Source organism: Lycorma delicatula, chromosome 8 (genome assembly GCF_047948215.1).
Source record: "Lycorma delicatula isolate Av1 chromosome 8, ASM4794821v1, whole genome shotgun sequence".
NCBI classification, from domain to species: domain Eukaryota; kingdom Metazoa; phylum Arthropoda; class Insecta; order Hemiptera; family Fulgoridae; genus Lycorma; species Lycorma delicatula.
In genome coordinates this window covers 26,365,220-26,381,470 of record NC_134462.1, presented here as the reverse complement: position 1 = coordinate 26,381,470, position 16,251 = coordinate 26,365,220, and the positions used below count along the sequence as shown (strand labels likewise).

The 16,251-nt window shown below is 31.9% G+C and overlaps 1 protein-coding gene across 1 annotated transcript in view; it reads left to right on the top strand.

The window, feature by feature from the left end:
* The window catches only part of LOC142329176 (uncharacterized), a 161,488-nt gene that overhangs the window by 19,801 nt on the left and 125,436 nt on the right, over positions 1–16,251 (top strand). The window contains exon 4 of the mRNA XM_075373563.1: positions 13,145–13,345. Coding sequence (XP_075229678.1) covers positions 13,145–13,345 — 201 coding nt within the window. The remainder of the gene's footprint in view (positions 1–13,144; positions 13,346–16,251) is intronic.

Below are 16,251 nucleotides of genomic sequence, written 5' to 3'. Positions count from 1 at the left end.
GCAAGAGATCCATCAAGAAGAACAAATCTTAACTAATAAAAGAAATAAACTTTCTCATTAATTGTTGCAAAAATTGTCCAGGTTTTGAGAATTTTATGACTGGCAAGGATTTTTTTTTTAATTTTAAGACCTATATGTTTGACATCGCAATTTTAAACATTCTCTTATGGCCATGCATCTCTCAGCCAACCTTGAAGCAAACGCTGATGTCCATTTTGATGGAGGTGTGGCTACTGGTCTCACCACAACTTTTTATTTAGTCATTTGGCAACAAAACAGGGGCAGTATGTTTATGTTGTTTTTGTGCGTGAAATAACTCGTCTAGACATTTTTAATCATTTTATCTCTATTCGTTTTCTGTCTCATACTTTAGCAATGGCAAAAGGAAATGTGTATTTAATGTTAACCTGCAACAGGAATACAAATTTTTAAAATTGTGTAATGACCGTAACAATGAACGTATTTATTGCACGCAATGTCCCGGAGAATTTTCTGTTTCACATAAAGGAAAGGGTGATATTGAATACCACGTGAAAACAGCTAAACATAGAAGTGCTACTAATGTTACTGCTTCACTAAACATAAAAGATTTTTTTTAAAGCCAAAGATGGGAATAACAGTAACAGTGATCTAAATGTGCTGCTAAAAAAGCTACATTTTCATACCACACTGCTAGATATAAACTCAGTTTCAAAACATGACTGCACATCTAAACTGGTTAAAAAGTTATGTGACCCAAAATTTTCATGTGTTAGAATCACAACCAAGGCAATTATTGTTAACCTTATTTTGCCATTTGCATTTGATGTGTTGCGTTCTATGGAAAAAAAAGTTGTACTAGTAACAATGGAGCTCAAACAGAAGTGAAGTAAAACACATTCCAATTGCTGTAAGATATTTGAGTCTGGAGGAGGGAATTCAAGTTAAACTTTTAAATTTCATTGAAATGTCAGTTTAAACTGCTCAAATTTTGACTCAGTGTATTTTGCAGTGTGTGAAAAATTACAAACTTGAAGAAAAGTTGGTTTGTTGTACTGCTGATAATACTAACAATAATTTTAGTGGTGTGATGAGAAAGGGGAATGAAAATGTGTTCAGAAAATTTCAAAGTGATTTAGATAGACCTATTTTAGGTATTGTTTGTCCAGCCCACATTGTACACAGTTCAGTACAAATGGCATGTGATTCTCTACCCCTGGATATAGAGGTTATTGTAATAAAAATTTATAAATATTTTCACATGTATACTGAAAGATTAAACTTTCTTTCAATAGAAAGAATTATTTTGTTTTTTATGGTCTAAAATCATACTTCTCTTGTGACAAATGCACAAAATTAATGTTTGATTTTTTTGAAAATCTGAAAAATGAACTTTTTTGAAATTTTTCTATGGTACTCTACAGTTATTTAATAATGCAGTTCAGAAATCTGAAGCTAATTCTGTCACAGCAACAGAAGCATTTCAGACATATTCTTAATTAATTTATCAACTTCAGGAAAGAAAAACCCACAAATTTATACTTTTGTCAAACAATTGCTATGGACTCAAAGAAAATAATGATGTTCAGGAACAAAAATTCTTCTCAAGCGTAGACAATTTTTATAATTCTAGTATCCAATACTAAGAGTTGTGAAGAACCAGTTTTGATAAAGTTAGTAAGTTTCAGTGGATAAAATCTACGAAATGAAATTGCCTGGTCTGATCTAGAAGAAAGTGCACAAGTTGTTAATGAAATTATAAAAGTAAAAAGTATAAATTATTTGATTGAACGTACATTGTTGAACCAGGAAATTCAAAACCAAAGGGTAGGTTGTGGTTCAAGTTCTGAAAAAGTACCAGATACTATTGAAGAGAAGTGGAATGCAATTTTTAAGGCGGACTTAATGTTGCAATATTTCTAAAATGGTTGATTTTGCAATGTCTTTGCCTGGGACATCTGCTCTAGTTGAGAGTTTTTTCAATTATGGGAAGCATTTGGTTTGCAGAAAGGGGTCAACTTTCAGTATCTGCTGTTAAACATCTGCTAAATGTTAAAAATTAATTCAGAACTTACTTGTTATGAATTTGATGTTGTAATTAAAACAAACAAACCATTTCTGAAAAAGGTCATATCTAATGACAAATAAACTGAATAGATAGTTTAATGTTTCACTAAACTGTTAAGACTTAATTTCAAAAATATATCCCGAGTTGGACCCAGAAAAATATGATAAGCCTATTTATTTAACTTTATTTAAATTATCAGATTTAGTTTAAATAAGTTTTAATTTTTTCCATTTTCCCTAATCTAATATACATACCACATCTTATATGGTTAAAGGAATAATAAAAGCCTTCCAAAGTGAGGTTTTCTTTATCTTTGATGTCAATATATCGAATTGAATGCAGCCGATCAGCCAACCTGGAAAAGTGCTTTGATGTTATTTGTTTTATCAACCACTTGGTTTAGAATTCTGATTACCATGACTGTTCTTCACAATCATAATTAGCTATTCTTCAGGAAAATCTATGACATATTACTTTAAAGCTTCTTTTTCTGTATTCACTAAGCTCAGGAATCTACATTATTTACCATTTGTTTGGATACATTTCCACACCACAATAGAAATAAGATTTCATGTTGTAGCATCCATGGCGCGTTGAGATTTTTTTTTGTTAAAGAGTGAAATCTCTCCCCCGGAGGCCTACTATAAAACACTCAAAACTGTTGTCGACAGGGATCGACATTATGGAAATTTACTAGAAATTCCCATAGGGAGTGGAAAAGGGTAGTTTTTCAACCAATCTGCAATTCGATCCCTTACACAGTTGTTTTAATTATACCAGGCAACAGAGTATTATTTAATAAGTCCTATTTTATAAAAAAAAACCTTTGAGACCGACAAATAAATCGCGTAATAGCAATGTAAGACCACGGTCTTTTAATGCTGCGGTCAAATGAAAATCAGTAACTGTAGTACATGAACAACAGAATGTTGCTCTTTAAAGACCGTTCAGTTGAGACTTATCCTTCGCCAATATTCGTCGACGACGACCTATTAGAAAACGCACATCGAAATCGTACGTAAATCGATTCACCGCACTCTCTGCGAGTGGTCAGTGTTACACCAGCCCTTACACCCACTACCATAACGGGTACAGACTCAGTATTTAGGTTACCCATAAAAAGTGCCCAATCCATTCTACCTAGACCTGATGAAGCATTATCATAACAAACCCATTTCATTAGTAGATCTGATTTTACCTAACCATTTACTGTCCTGTCATTTCAACACTCAACATTTCCTTGCCTAACATTTACTTGCCTAGTATTTTGTGGCCTAGTATTTCCTCACATAATTATGACATCGTAGTCATTGAATTGAACATTTGATCAGCATAAGGATTCATACGTTTCTATATGGTTTTGCTAATAGGTAGTTGTTGTCGAATAGAGGTGAAGGAATACGTCTCACTCAAAGGTCTTATTATTAAGTCTTTCATGCTTCAACAACTTTACGATGTTGTTAAATGTATTTGTAGGATTTAATGCTTTTCCCCTGATATCCGGCATCATTAAATGAGCGCCGGTTATCTTGAGTACTTTCCTTGGTTGTCCTCAAATCGCTGTTATACGATTTATCTGTTGATCTCAAGCCTGGATTTTTATAAAACAGCAATTGTAACAAAAGAGTATGAGATAAAATTTGCTCCCATCGTCGAATATCGTATACCATATTAGCTTTCTCAAACTTTATAAACCGTACAATCCATAGATTGTACAATCAGTAGAAGTAAATAGTATTTTTACTCCAATATATAAAATGTCATATTACAATTACTTATAAATTACAATAAGTTACGCAATATGTTTTTTCGGTTTTATAAATCTTATAACAACAAATTGTCGAATCGGGTATTTAATCTTCATAAGCATTTTTTAAATACCCTCCTTATATGGTTTCACAGCTTCCTCGATATTAGTTAGGATTTTAAATGCAACATTTTCGTTGCCACAACTTGGACAACCAAGTTATTACGTACTAACTAATAGTACTAAACAAATAGTATTAAAACAAATACTATTAGTACTATTAATACTATTAGTACTAACTAATAGTATTAAAACAAATTTAAACTAAAGTATTAACCTAATAGAATATTAATAATAATAAAATCTGAACAATTAGAATGATAGACTCATGAAACAAGTAAGAAGAGTGGAATGGGAACAAAGGTGTGCGGGAATCCTATCGAAAGCTTTTAGAAATGCACAAAAATTTACAGGATCGGTGGGAGAGTAAAGTGGAAGGCCGCTGCAATATAGGTTGATGAAGACTAACATTAAGAAAATAAGAGAATTTTTACTTAAATTATGACCGTTAACATAAAAAAATCTGATATGGTCACCACATGACTTCCTTGTACGCCTATTAAATTACATTATGCATTTTTTTTTTAGTAAAAAGTACATAAAATTTTATTTCATTAATAACTTCTGATACTTTTCATTTTTTTTAATATTATTATTGAATATTATTTATCGTAATTTCTTTTTTACAATCAGGTAAATAATTATTAATAAATCAATATATTTAAGTTAAAAAAAAAGGAGATGAAGTCGGATTTGAACCGATGTGCCCGTGTAAGATTCAAGTCTTAAAAATACGATAAGTTTATTTAAAAGAAACATAAAAGTAAAAATAATTTTAAAAAACTATGTGGGAGAGTAAAGTGGAAGGGTGCTGCAATATAGGTTGATGAAGACTAACATTAAGAAAATATTCCAGAAAGGTTTGAAAAATAACGTGAGAAAAGTTTTGCCATCAGAATGGAGACACCAGGCGCACAGAATATTGATGGCTTCTTAGAGGACTATATGCTGGAGTAAGTAGCAGCAACGAACAAGTAAAATGTATGAATGTTAAGGTATGGTAGGTAGTTGTGAATGTTAAGTGTACTGAATTTGAATGTTAATTTTGTAAATGTAATTGTACTGTGGGATTAAATAATAATAATAATAACGTGTAACAGTGCACACCAGTAGGAAGTTTGTAAATAGTTGTGAATGTTAAGTGTACTGAATTTGAATGTTAATTTTGTAAATGTAATTGTACTGTGATTAATTTAACGTTATGAATGTTAATTTTAAAATGTATGATGTTAATGGTAGTTGTGAATGTTAAGTGTACTGAATTTGAATGTTAATTTTGTAAATGTAATTGTTAAATTTGTTTGTGCGATTAAATAATAATAATTAATAATAATAATAATAATAATAATAATAATAATAATAATAATGTGTGTAACAGTGCACCCTAGTAGGAAGTTTGAAAATACCTCATTCATGACATGCTCATCCTGTCATTTAAAAAAATACACCTTCCTCGATGATTGTGTTCAGATGAACACAATGATTGTGTTATCATCACCTGGATGATAACACAATTGCAGATAGGTTGAAAAACGTTCGACAGTATGGGTGCACTGCAGGTAAAGAATAAAGAAATATATCTCTATATTTAAAAAAAAAACAAGTACAAGAAAATTTTATATATAATTAGTGATTAGTAATTTATATACATGGTGAAATAATTTTCAATAGTTACTAATGATTGACAAGGGTATTTATACTGTAATTTTGGTAATGAGCAGCCTTTTGTTATTTAATGGAAATTTTTACTACTACTACTACTGCAACTACATCTACAACTACAACTATTAGTAAATTTATGTTCTAAGTTGCCAAGTTTTTTCGTAGTTTCAATTTTGTCAACTAAGTTCATTTTGTGTTGTAATTCTGTTTCTAAAGCTCTTAGTGTGTCATTTTGGGATATGTTTTCTTGTTCCATAAGATTTATATGGTAAAGGGCTGCAGGCGCCTGGTGTTGGTATAGTAGGAATTCTTTTTGAAGCCGTTGGATGTGTTGGAAATCGAGAGTGGTTTCTTCACGAAGACGTTGGAGTTCATCTAGGAGATCGTCTATCGTTTCTAATTGTTCATTTTTTTTACCTTTTTTTCTAAAGATAATTCTAAAAATGTTAATTATGCAAGACATAACTTATATATATACAATATGACTAATATATATATCGTAAGCTGATTGTATTTACCTTTATCAGAGTTTTCTTAAGGTGCTATCTATAGCGTTTTACAGTTTTTTTTAAATTGTTTTATAGTAATATTTTATTTAGAAAACGACGTTGCTATAGAATCCAAGAGTTAACAATTTGAACACAATAAACAGATTTAATAAAATTACGTTGCTCGGTGACCTAACTATAATAAATTATTAAAAAAAAAAAAAGATTAAAAATAATAATAGTAGTAATAATAAATTAAAATCAGAAATAATTAGAAAATATTCATGTTTTTCTAGTCAATATACAAAAAAATCTCTTACCAACAAGTGAATTTGATGCGTTCAAGGGTTTTCGGAATTAATTTCCATCCTAAGGTACTCGCATATTTGTAACAATAATAAAACTTCACATATTAATTATGAAAGTTGTAATATTTGCATAATTACATCAGTTGATCGTCGTATGTTTTAAAATTATGTCAACGTGAACGTCATGTGAACTTATTATAACAAAATTATTATAAATTCCTGTTTTTATTTGCAAAGTCAAATCAGAATAACATCTTTCTTTTCCACTCATTTTTTAAAGATATTAATTTTAAGCTACAGAATTCAGAATTTTATTTTAATTTTTAACTGATGCTGTTCCTTTACGGTATGTGAATAGTTAAGTTTATTAAATTCATTCGTTGACTATGATCACAATTATAATTTTATTCTGATTGAAGGAGATTGTTTCATGTTCAAATTATAAATGGAATTCAAGTCAAATAAAAATGTTCGAAATGAATAATGGGATTGAAAATTCTTTGAATACTGTCAAATAAAATAAACAAAAAAAAGCGTGTACAATTGTTATTTACTTTTTAATAACTGAAAACTACGTTTATACATGTTTTATTAGAGTATAGAAAAGCTTTATAAATCTATAGATATTATAAAATTCAGAGATTAATAGTATCAAAATTGATAAAAAAAAAAAAAATGGGCGTAGAGAGAATAAGGGTCACTATTTTTTGTTTGAAATATTTAGTTTTTCTCATGAAAATTCAGAAAAATCCTAAAGATTAAAATAATCATTATTCTTTAAGATTCCTTTTTCAACGTAAGGGAGAATGAAACAGAGGTAAACATTTTATTTCCAAAGCAAAAAATAATTATACCAATTTATTTAAACCTTTCTAAATAATTTGGAATTTGATGTTTTTATATGAAGATTTATATCAAATTTTTAATATTTCAAGTTAAAAATTTTGATTTTTTAAAAAAAATAGTATGATATTTTTTTCATAGATGAGTACTCAATTTGTATCGTATTGTTAAATTTAAATTGTAAAATATTATACCAGTTTGTCCTTTGCTTCTTCTAGTTAAATAAGAACTATTGTCCCTAAAAAATTATTTTTCTCAATGAAATCACACGTTTTAAGTATACTTTCTATAACTCAGATCAGTTCTGTAGGTATAATAAATTAAGAAAAATCAAGTGGATAGATACTACTAATGTCACTAAACCCTATCTTTCATTCGTTTGGATTTGCTTTTCACGTTTACTGCCAAAAAAAAACGAGCATTCTTCTGAGGAAATCAAAAATTGAAATATTTACAAACGTCATAACTAAATTATTTTTCATCGTAAAGAATAAATTTTTTTTTGTCTACAGTCATTTGACTGATTTGATGCATCTTTCCAAGATTTCCAATCTAGTGCTAGTCGTTTCATTTCGTTATACCCCCTATATTTTACATCCCTAACAATTTGTTTTACATATTCCAAACGTTGCCTGCCTGCACTATGTTTTCCTTCTACCTGTCCCTCCAATATTAAAGCGACTATTCCAGTATGCCTTAATATGTGGCCTATAAGTCTGTCTCTTCTTTTAACTACACTTTTCCAAATTCTTCTTTCTTCATCGATTTGCTGCAATACCTCTTCATTTGTTACTTTATCCACCCATCTGATTTTAAAATTCTCTTATAGCATCACATTTCAAGAGCTTCTAATCTTTACTTCTCAGGTATTCCGATCGTCCAAGTTTCAACTCCAAATAAAGGTACGCTCCAAAAATATACTTTCAAAAATCTATTCCTGACGATTAAATTAATTTTTGATGTAAACAAATTATATTTCTGACTGAAGGCTCGTTTCGCCTGTGCTATTCGGCATTTTATATCGCTCCTGCTTCGTTCATCTTTACTAATTCTACTTCTCAAATAACAAAATTCTTCTACCTCAATAATTTTTTCTTTTCCTATTTTTACATTCAATGGTCCATCTTCTAAAGAATAAATAATAGAACTAAACTGCAGGGAATTTAATAAGTTTTAAAAAAGGTTATAGATATTCTTTTACTAAAATCAGTTACTTTTTATATACATATGCAAAAAATCATCTTTATTCCCATTCACCGCACTTAACTCTTTAACAGATAAGTCTATTAGAAACATAGAACTTTCTGGAATCCTTTATAAATAATTAAAGATGAACATTTCAAACAAAACTAAATTAATGAATGACCTCTCTTTCCTTATTCTGTATCTATTTTTACAATATTAGAATGAAATCCCAATAATTTATCGATACAAGAATTTAACCCTAGTAAATTTAATAATTAATTTTTTTGTAAAATCATTTTAAAGGAAATTCGTGTGCGTCCTGTTAAAAAAATTAAAATTGCATCCTTTATTCTGGTAAAAGATTTTCGTTTTAAAAAAAGTTTTTTCAAATATATCATTTCCTTATCAGTGTGAAGTGACTAAATTATAAAATTTTATGTGATTTGGTTACGGATTAGGTAAGTTATTTGACTTTTTTATAAGTTAAATATTTTTCAAGTGAAAAGTGAAATTTTTTATTATTTTTTCTGGTTTTGGTGGGTTGTATTGTGATTGGAATGGATTGTCTTTACAATACAATATAACGGAGTGAATTAAACTTAACATTTTTTAAGTGAATAAGTTATTTTAAGGTTATATATTATATAAGTTACAGTAAAATATTTTAAGTTATACTGACAAGCTTTGGCTTGTCAGTTACGTCATACTCAGACGAAAGTAAACAAGAACTTAGATTTATTTTCGTTTAATAAATCTTCAGTAGTGAAATATTGTAAGTCAAACGAAGTGTTATAGGGGTTCCAGTTTCAGAACTATAACTTTTTCCCTATAGCTCCGATTCCAAAATATCTATCCGAATCATAAAATTGCCTATCCCCAGACCCCCCATCCCCCAATTTTTTTGGGGCCCCCCATTTTGGAACCCCTAAAATGGGGTTCCATCATGTGTGGGTACTTGTTGGAAAAGGAATTGTCTCCAGAGTGTAACTAGCTATAATGCGTCGCCGAGGCTCACTCCCGACGGAAGATATGGCCTCCCAAAGTGGTAGTTTTTCGAAGGCATCCACGTCGAAGAAAGTAGAAGTAAAGGGGAAAAAAGAGCACATCAGGGTTCATCAGAAGAAGAGGAACCTTCGCCTGGAAGTTTGGGGAGCCTGACCTATCAGTTGGGATTGGTCATGATCTCCCTTAAGCAACATATGGGAGCCCGGGTATCCAAGTATATTAACGAACATGAGCAGGAATTGAAAAAAATATATACTTGGGGTTGAAATCGTTGATAGAAATGTCTCCCCCATTGGCGTCAGCCACTCAGGCTACACAGACAGACACAGTGGCTATGGAGGTGGACATGGAGGCAGTATTGTCTGGAGATTTGTCAGACATGAAATTAATAGAGCTCTTACCGAGGAAATGGCCAAATACATTGCGAGAAAGAATTTTAAACATCACAGAAGTTCCTGCGGAAGCGGGAGATACTTGTAGAATTAATGACAGCAAAAGTCAATAGAGCAGAGGATAGTGAAGGTAGTCGTTTAAAGTATAAGGCGGGCGATATATTACAGGTTGAAATTTCCATTATTGGAGAAGAAACAGTTGAAGTCAGAAGAAGTAAATATAAAATATACTATGATTCAAGAGCAGCGGAGAAAATAAGAATGAACATCGTTCTTAAGGCAATTAGCAAGGTTTTACAACAATCACCGGGGACTGCATTTTTACTGCTGCCCGGAAGCATTGGTAATTATACCAAAAAGGCATTGTAATATATAACAAAAGACCAGGTGGAGCCGGTTAGAGTATTGACACTCCATGGAGATACACAGGCAAGACAGTTAAGGCCGGGACAAGCGGCAATAAAGAAGGCCACTCCACCTGCGGAGGAGAGCCGCACAGTGATAGTAAAAGCAGTGGGTAAGTTGTATGCTGAACTACTCAAAACAATGAAATCTGCGGTAAATAGTGACGAGGCCAATGACATCATATCCCTCAGAAAAGGTAGGAATGAGGAGTTACATGTCCGCATCAAGGGGGCTCAAAGTGCAGCAGATTTTACTAGTACGCTCAGGGATAAAGCCGCGGACCTGCAAGTAGACTTAAAAACTAGAGCAGATAGAAGAACAATAGTGCACATAAGGGACATTGAAATGGATACTCCAGAACAGGAGATACTGGCAGCAATAATGAATAGGGCAGGGGATGGTGAAGAGGTTAAAATTACATCCATAAGACCAGGGTATGATGAAACACAGAATGCTACGGCAGTCACGTCCTACAGAGCAGCATGCAGATTGGTTCACCAAAGAATAAAGATAGGATGGGTCAATTGTAGGGCGTACATACGAGAAGATCAAGAAAGGCGTTTCAGATGTTGGAGCACGGGACATCGCAGGAGTGAGTGTAACGGCCCAGATAGATTGAACTTTGCTTCAATTGTGGGGGCAAAGGTCACAAAATTGCAGATTGTAAAGAGCTCAGTAGCTGTCTTAACTGCGGGAGCCAGGATCACCGAACAGGGGCTTGGGCATGTTTAAAAAATCAAAATGCTTAGGGCTCTCCTAGTTAATACTAATCGGAGTTCTATGTCATGTGATTTGGTCAGTGAACTGGCGGTGTCACAGAGGACCGACTTGTTGGTGGTTACAGTACCCAACATTTATGTAGCAGCAAGAGCGGGCTGGATAGCCGATACAGAAGGGGATGTAGTGGTGAGAGATATCAGTGGGAGAATAGCCTGGAGGAAAACGGCGAGATCGAAAGAAATAGTGGCAATTGAATCCGACTCTATACTCGTAATTGCAGTATATATTTCGCCTAATTGTGAGTTGAGTGAATTTGTGAGATGCATGGATACCATACAAAGAATAACTACTAGAAATAGGAAGAAATTTATACTCCTGGGGGATTTTAACTGTAAATCAGTGGCTACAGGGTGTGCTTACACAAATAGAAGAGGTGAAATATTGACGGACACTATGAGCTCTATTGGCGGTCATTGTGTCAATGACAGGAACCCCACCTATCAGGCGAGAGGGCACTCGTCGGTTCTGGACCTTACAATCCTGGACAACAGGTGGAGAGGGGAGCAATGGGACTGGCGAGTATTACCTCACGCCAGTGATCATTTAGCGACCAGAATTTGTATTGATGATTCGATGTTTGCTACTATAGAAAGACTGTTACCCCAGAAGTTTATGGCAGAAGAGATTGAAAGAATAGTTAGTAGGACATCCACGAGGCTCATAAATATGACTGAATTAACACCGCTGGTGCTGACCAATGTAGTCAAACAAGAGATGGAAAGGGAGGAGAGACACAGAAAGGGAGGAGCAGAAAGAGAAGCTCAGCATATTGGTGGTCAAAGCAAATAGAGACCCTAAGAGATAAGTTACAAAAATCCAGTAGAAAGAAACAACGACTCAGGATCACAGGTGAACAAGAATATGAGGCAGCGGCCCTTGTATATATTAAAGATAGACGATCATTAAATAGGGCTATTAGGACAGCAAAGAGAAATCGCTGGCGGGTATTGTGGGAGGAGTTATTCAACGACCCCTGGGGACAGGCGTATAAAATAATTACAAAGAGATTTGGCAGGCGCCTGGCTATTTTAAGTAGGTCGCAAGCGGAACAGGAAATTAGTGAGTTATTTCCTTGTACAGAAGAGGTGATCGAGGGAATCATTAATTGTGACAGCAGGAGGTTCACTCTTGGAGAATTAATCGCAGCGGTCGGGCATCTTGGGAATAAAAAGAGCCCCGGATTGGACGGGATTCCTGCGGCGCTCCTAAAGGGTCTAGTTAGGAGAGTCCCATGGGAAATGCTGGAGATTACCAGTCAGGGCCTGGAGAATAGAAATTTCCCGGCGTGCTGGAAAGAAGCCAGAATTGTGTTCCTTCAGAAGGGTCCAAAGGAAAATGGAGATATATCTTACAGACCACTTAGCCTCCTTAATACCTTGGGTAAGGTAGTGGAAAAAATGGCATTAATAAATAAATTAATAAATAGCATTAATGTGATGATTGTTTTCAGGTTTCTTGTGTAAAAGTTTCTTTTGGAAAGGATTTTTAGTTTGCACAAGACTTTCATACACATTCTATCTCACGCAGTTTCCAGTATTTTTCTACTATGTCGGTCAAGTCAGGACACCAATGTTTTATTCTTTCAAAATACATAATCAAAATACAAAAATTGGAGATGTGGGGCATCATGTTGATAGTTGTCCTGTTGAAAAGGCGGGTGGCTCACCAACTTGTGCAAATTTTCCAAGTTTAGAAAGCCGGCTGGACACAATAGTAAGTCGATTGATTGTCCCACATACTAGTGAACACGGGACTTATTAATTGAATTGAGAGGTTGTTTGGAATTTTAGTTGTGAGCTTTATCATTTGTTTTAATTTGTATTTTACTTTAGTCTTGTAGGTTTTATTTGTTGGTTATGTTGTTCTCTTTAGTGCTCTTTCTTTTAAAGAACACTTTCTTTTTAAGTTTGTTTTAATGTAGTAAATACAACCTGAAATGTATACTATGTTTTATGTTAAAATTCAGCTGGATAGGTATATATGCTTTGGACTGAAATAAAAAAGGATATTGTTATTTATCTGTTAATACACATGTACATGTATGATAGATAACATACAATGAATAAATAATAACTATGGTTTAAATTCGTTATACTACTCTATTTAGTTAAAATACAAATATATTAAATTAATAAGTTTTACTCTAATTAATTTTTTTATAGGATTATTATGTGGTGCTATTATCTCCTATGGAGTTAGATACTACAATGAGAATGATTCTTCAAGTACAAATTTGGGCACAAAGAGTCATTTATATTCAGGGTTCCTGCTTAAAAGATGTTGATCTAGCAAAAGCTCGTATGAATGAAGCTGAGGCATGTTTTGTTCTAGCTGCACGCAATTATGCTGATAAAACAGCTGCTGTAAGTTAAACTTATATATTTTCTTTCAGGTTTCATATTTATGGTATTATTTTATATTAATTAGAATAAAAAAATTAAATAGATTTTTTAACTTAGAATTAAAGTAATGCATCAGTTTGTTTCTGAAAAAAAAAATGGTACTTTTTTAAATAAACTAAAAGACATCTCTTATAAGAAATCTGTATTTATAACAAATGGAAACATGTAAGGTAATATATTCCCTACACTCTAAATTGTAATGATTAGATAAAATTGTCACTTTTAATTATACAAATTACACTGCTAAACATAATTTTTGTTTCTTAACATGTGATACATGATTTTAATCTGTTTTTTGATGATGAAAACATTTATGAACTCAGAACCTTTCTATCACCAACCATTTTTGAAAAGTTTAATTTTTAATTAATGGATTTTTTTTTAATTTTTCAGGATCTATTTTGTATTTTGTTCATTTTGTAATGTTTAACTTTATTAACATAATTTTTAAGCCATAAGTAAACAATTATATTTATGATAATAAAATAAACAATTATATGATTTAATTCTAGTCACATTATGACATCATATCTAATACTGAAGAGTGAGCCTTCATGGACAAGATTAATCGTGTCTGTGCAGGTCAAAACATGTAGCTGAAAACACAGCTGTGTTGTTTGTATTAAGGACTGGATTTAGGAATGAATTAATTTTGTTCAGTCTTATTGATGTATTAATTTTGTGTCGTTATTAACAGTATTATGTATTAACAGTGTTGTAATGCCTCGAAATTGTGTAAATGATGAGAATGCCTTTTGTTATGTATGTGGTGAGTTTATCGTAAAATCAAATAGAAAACAATTATACCTTTAATTAAAAAAGCATATCATTTGTACTTTCAGTGTAAAATTGGTGATCAGGATAAGATGTGGGCTCCTCATATAGTATGCACTAATAGTTCTGTATATTTAAGAGGATGGCTGAAAGGAACACAAAAGGCTTTGCCCTTTAGTGTACCTATGGTTTGGCGTGAACCAAAGGATCATGTAACCGATTGTTACTTTTGTAAAATATTTTTACCTTCTCCTCATATCAAGCTAGGACTACTGAAAAATGTTGTTAAAGCAGTGAAGAAGGACAGTCCTGGATTTTTGCACATCAGGCAGAAATTTCCGAATGTAAGTGAAGGAAAAATTAAAGAAGGAATTTTGTTAGTCCTCAAATAAGAGAGTCGGTCAAAGATGATGTATTTAACTCAATGTTAAATAATGTAGAAAGTGCAGCTTGGGCTTCATTTAAAGATGTTTGCAAAAATTTTCTCGGCAAACAAAAATTCAACAATTACCACGATATTGTTAATCAACTTCTTACTTCATACAGAACTATGGGATGTAATATGCCTTTGAAACTTTGAAAATACATTTCCTCCACTCGGATCTGATTTTTTTTCCTGGACAACCTCAGAGATGTAAGTGATGAACATGATAAATGTTTCCACCAACACATATTTCAGTGATGGAAAGCCGCTGTGAAGGGAAATGGAATACTAACATGCTAGCCAATTATTGACATTAATTCGAAATGTGTCTGAGGTTATTTATAAAAGAAAAGCATCAACAAAATCATTCTAGCACAGGGATGGCCATGAAAAATTATAAATTTTACAGATTTTAACTATATTTTTCGATTATAATTATAATTACATTTTTCAAAACACAATTTTTTTTTTTGAAGTATAATTTATTTAAAACTAAGACTGATAGAAAAATTGTGTTTACAGATCTGTAATGTATGCAAAAAAGTAATTCAAGAAATGTTATCGCACTTGGAGAAACATTAAAAAACTTTTTTTGTCTATCGGTGTTATTTACTACAGCTTCCATCTCTTTGCAGACTTTTATTTAATGCATTTTATTTTTTTGTTTATTTTTATTCATTTAAGAAAAAAAAAATTGGTAATGTCTTTTAATAAGGAATATAAAATAAAAATCTGCCTAAGAAATTGAAATTATAAATAATTTTTATAATTTAAAGAGATAACCATTTGATCTTATGGTTACAACTTAGAGTGCAGTGGACACTTTACCTTATATGTTTCCATTTCTTCTGATTAAAATGTATAAAGTTTAAGTGTGCACTCCTTTTTAAAACAACGATGAGCTAAAAGGTAGTTTCCCTAACTACTAATAAGAAAATAGTTAATGAAAAAAGTGTCTTATTATTACATTCTTTATTTGCATTAGAGGATGTGTTCAAAGTACTGTCCTTCTGACCTTATTCATTCATGTCAGCATCTAACCGCTGAGTTACACTTTTTTTTTTTATTAAGTTTTGTCCTAGTTCATAAAATCAATTGATTTTTCAGTCGATAGTTTGGGACACCTCATGTCATTTTCATTCAAAGATAATACCATATCTTCGGCATCTCCAAATAAAAAAAAGCATAAAATCGCATTAGCTGTTAAATATCCTATGCGTTCAGGAAAAAGTTTGATTGAGGTTGTCTATCTTGAAAAAGATAGGAAGAAGGTGGTATCCCATATTAGTCCCAATAATAGGAATAGCTAATGTCAAACATATGATTGTTTATTAGTTATTAACATCTCAAGATATAAATCACCTGTTACACTTAAATCCTTACATTCCTTTTTACGTGATCCCTCAACTAATAATAACATTAAGTTTCTTCTCTATAATTATACAGGAATTTTTAGACCACAGTTATGATAAATTAGTAATGGAGAATTAGGAAATCTTGCGAAAAAGTCTTCATTGATAGCAATAGTACTTTTATTATTTTTTTGTCAATACTGAAGCGTAAAATATTTGTACTAGTTTTCTGTACTTTAACGCTTTGTATTATCAACACACGTATAAAAATGAATTAAATAATAGTCATTATACAACACAAGATTTTGTATCTAACA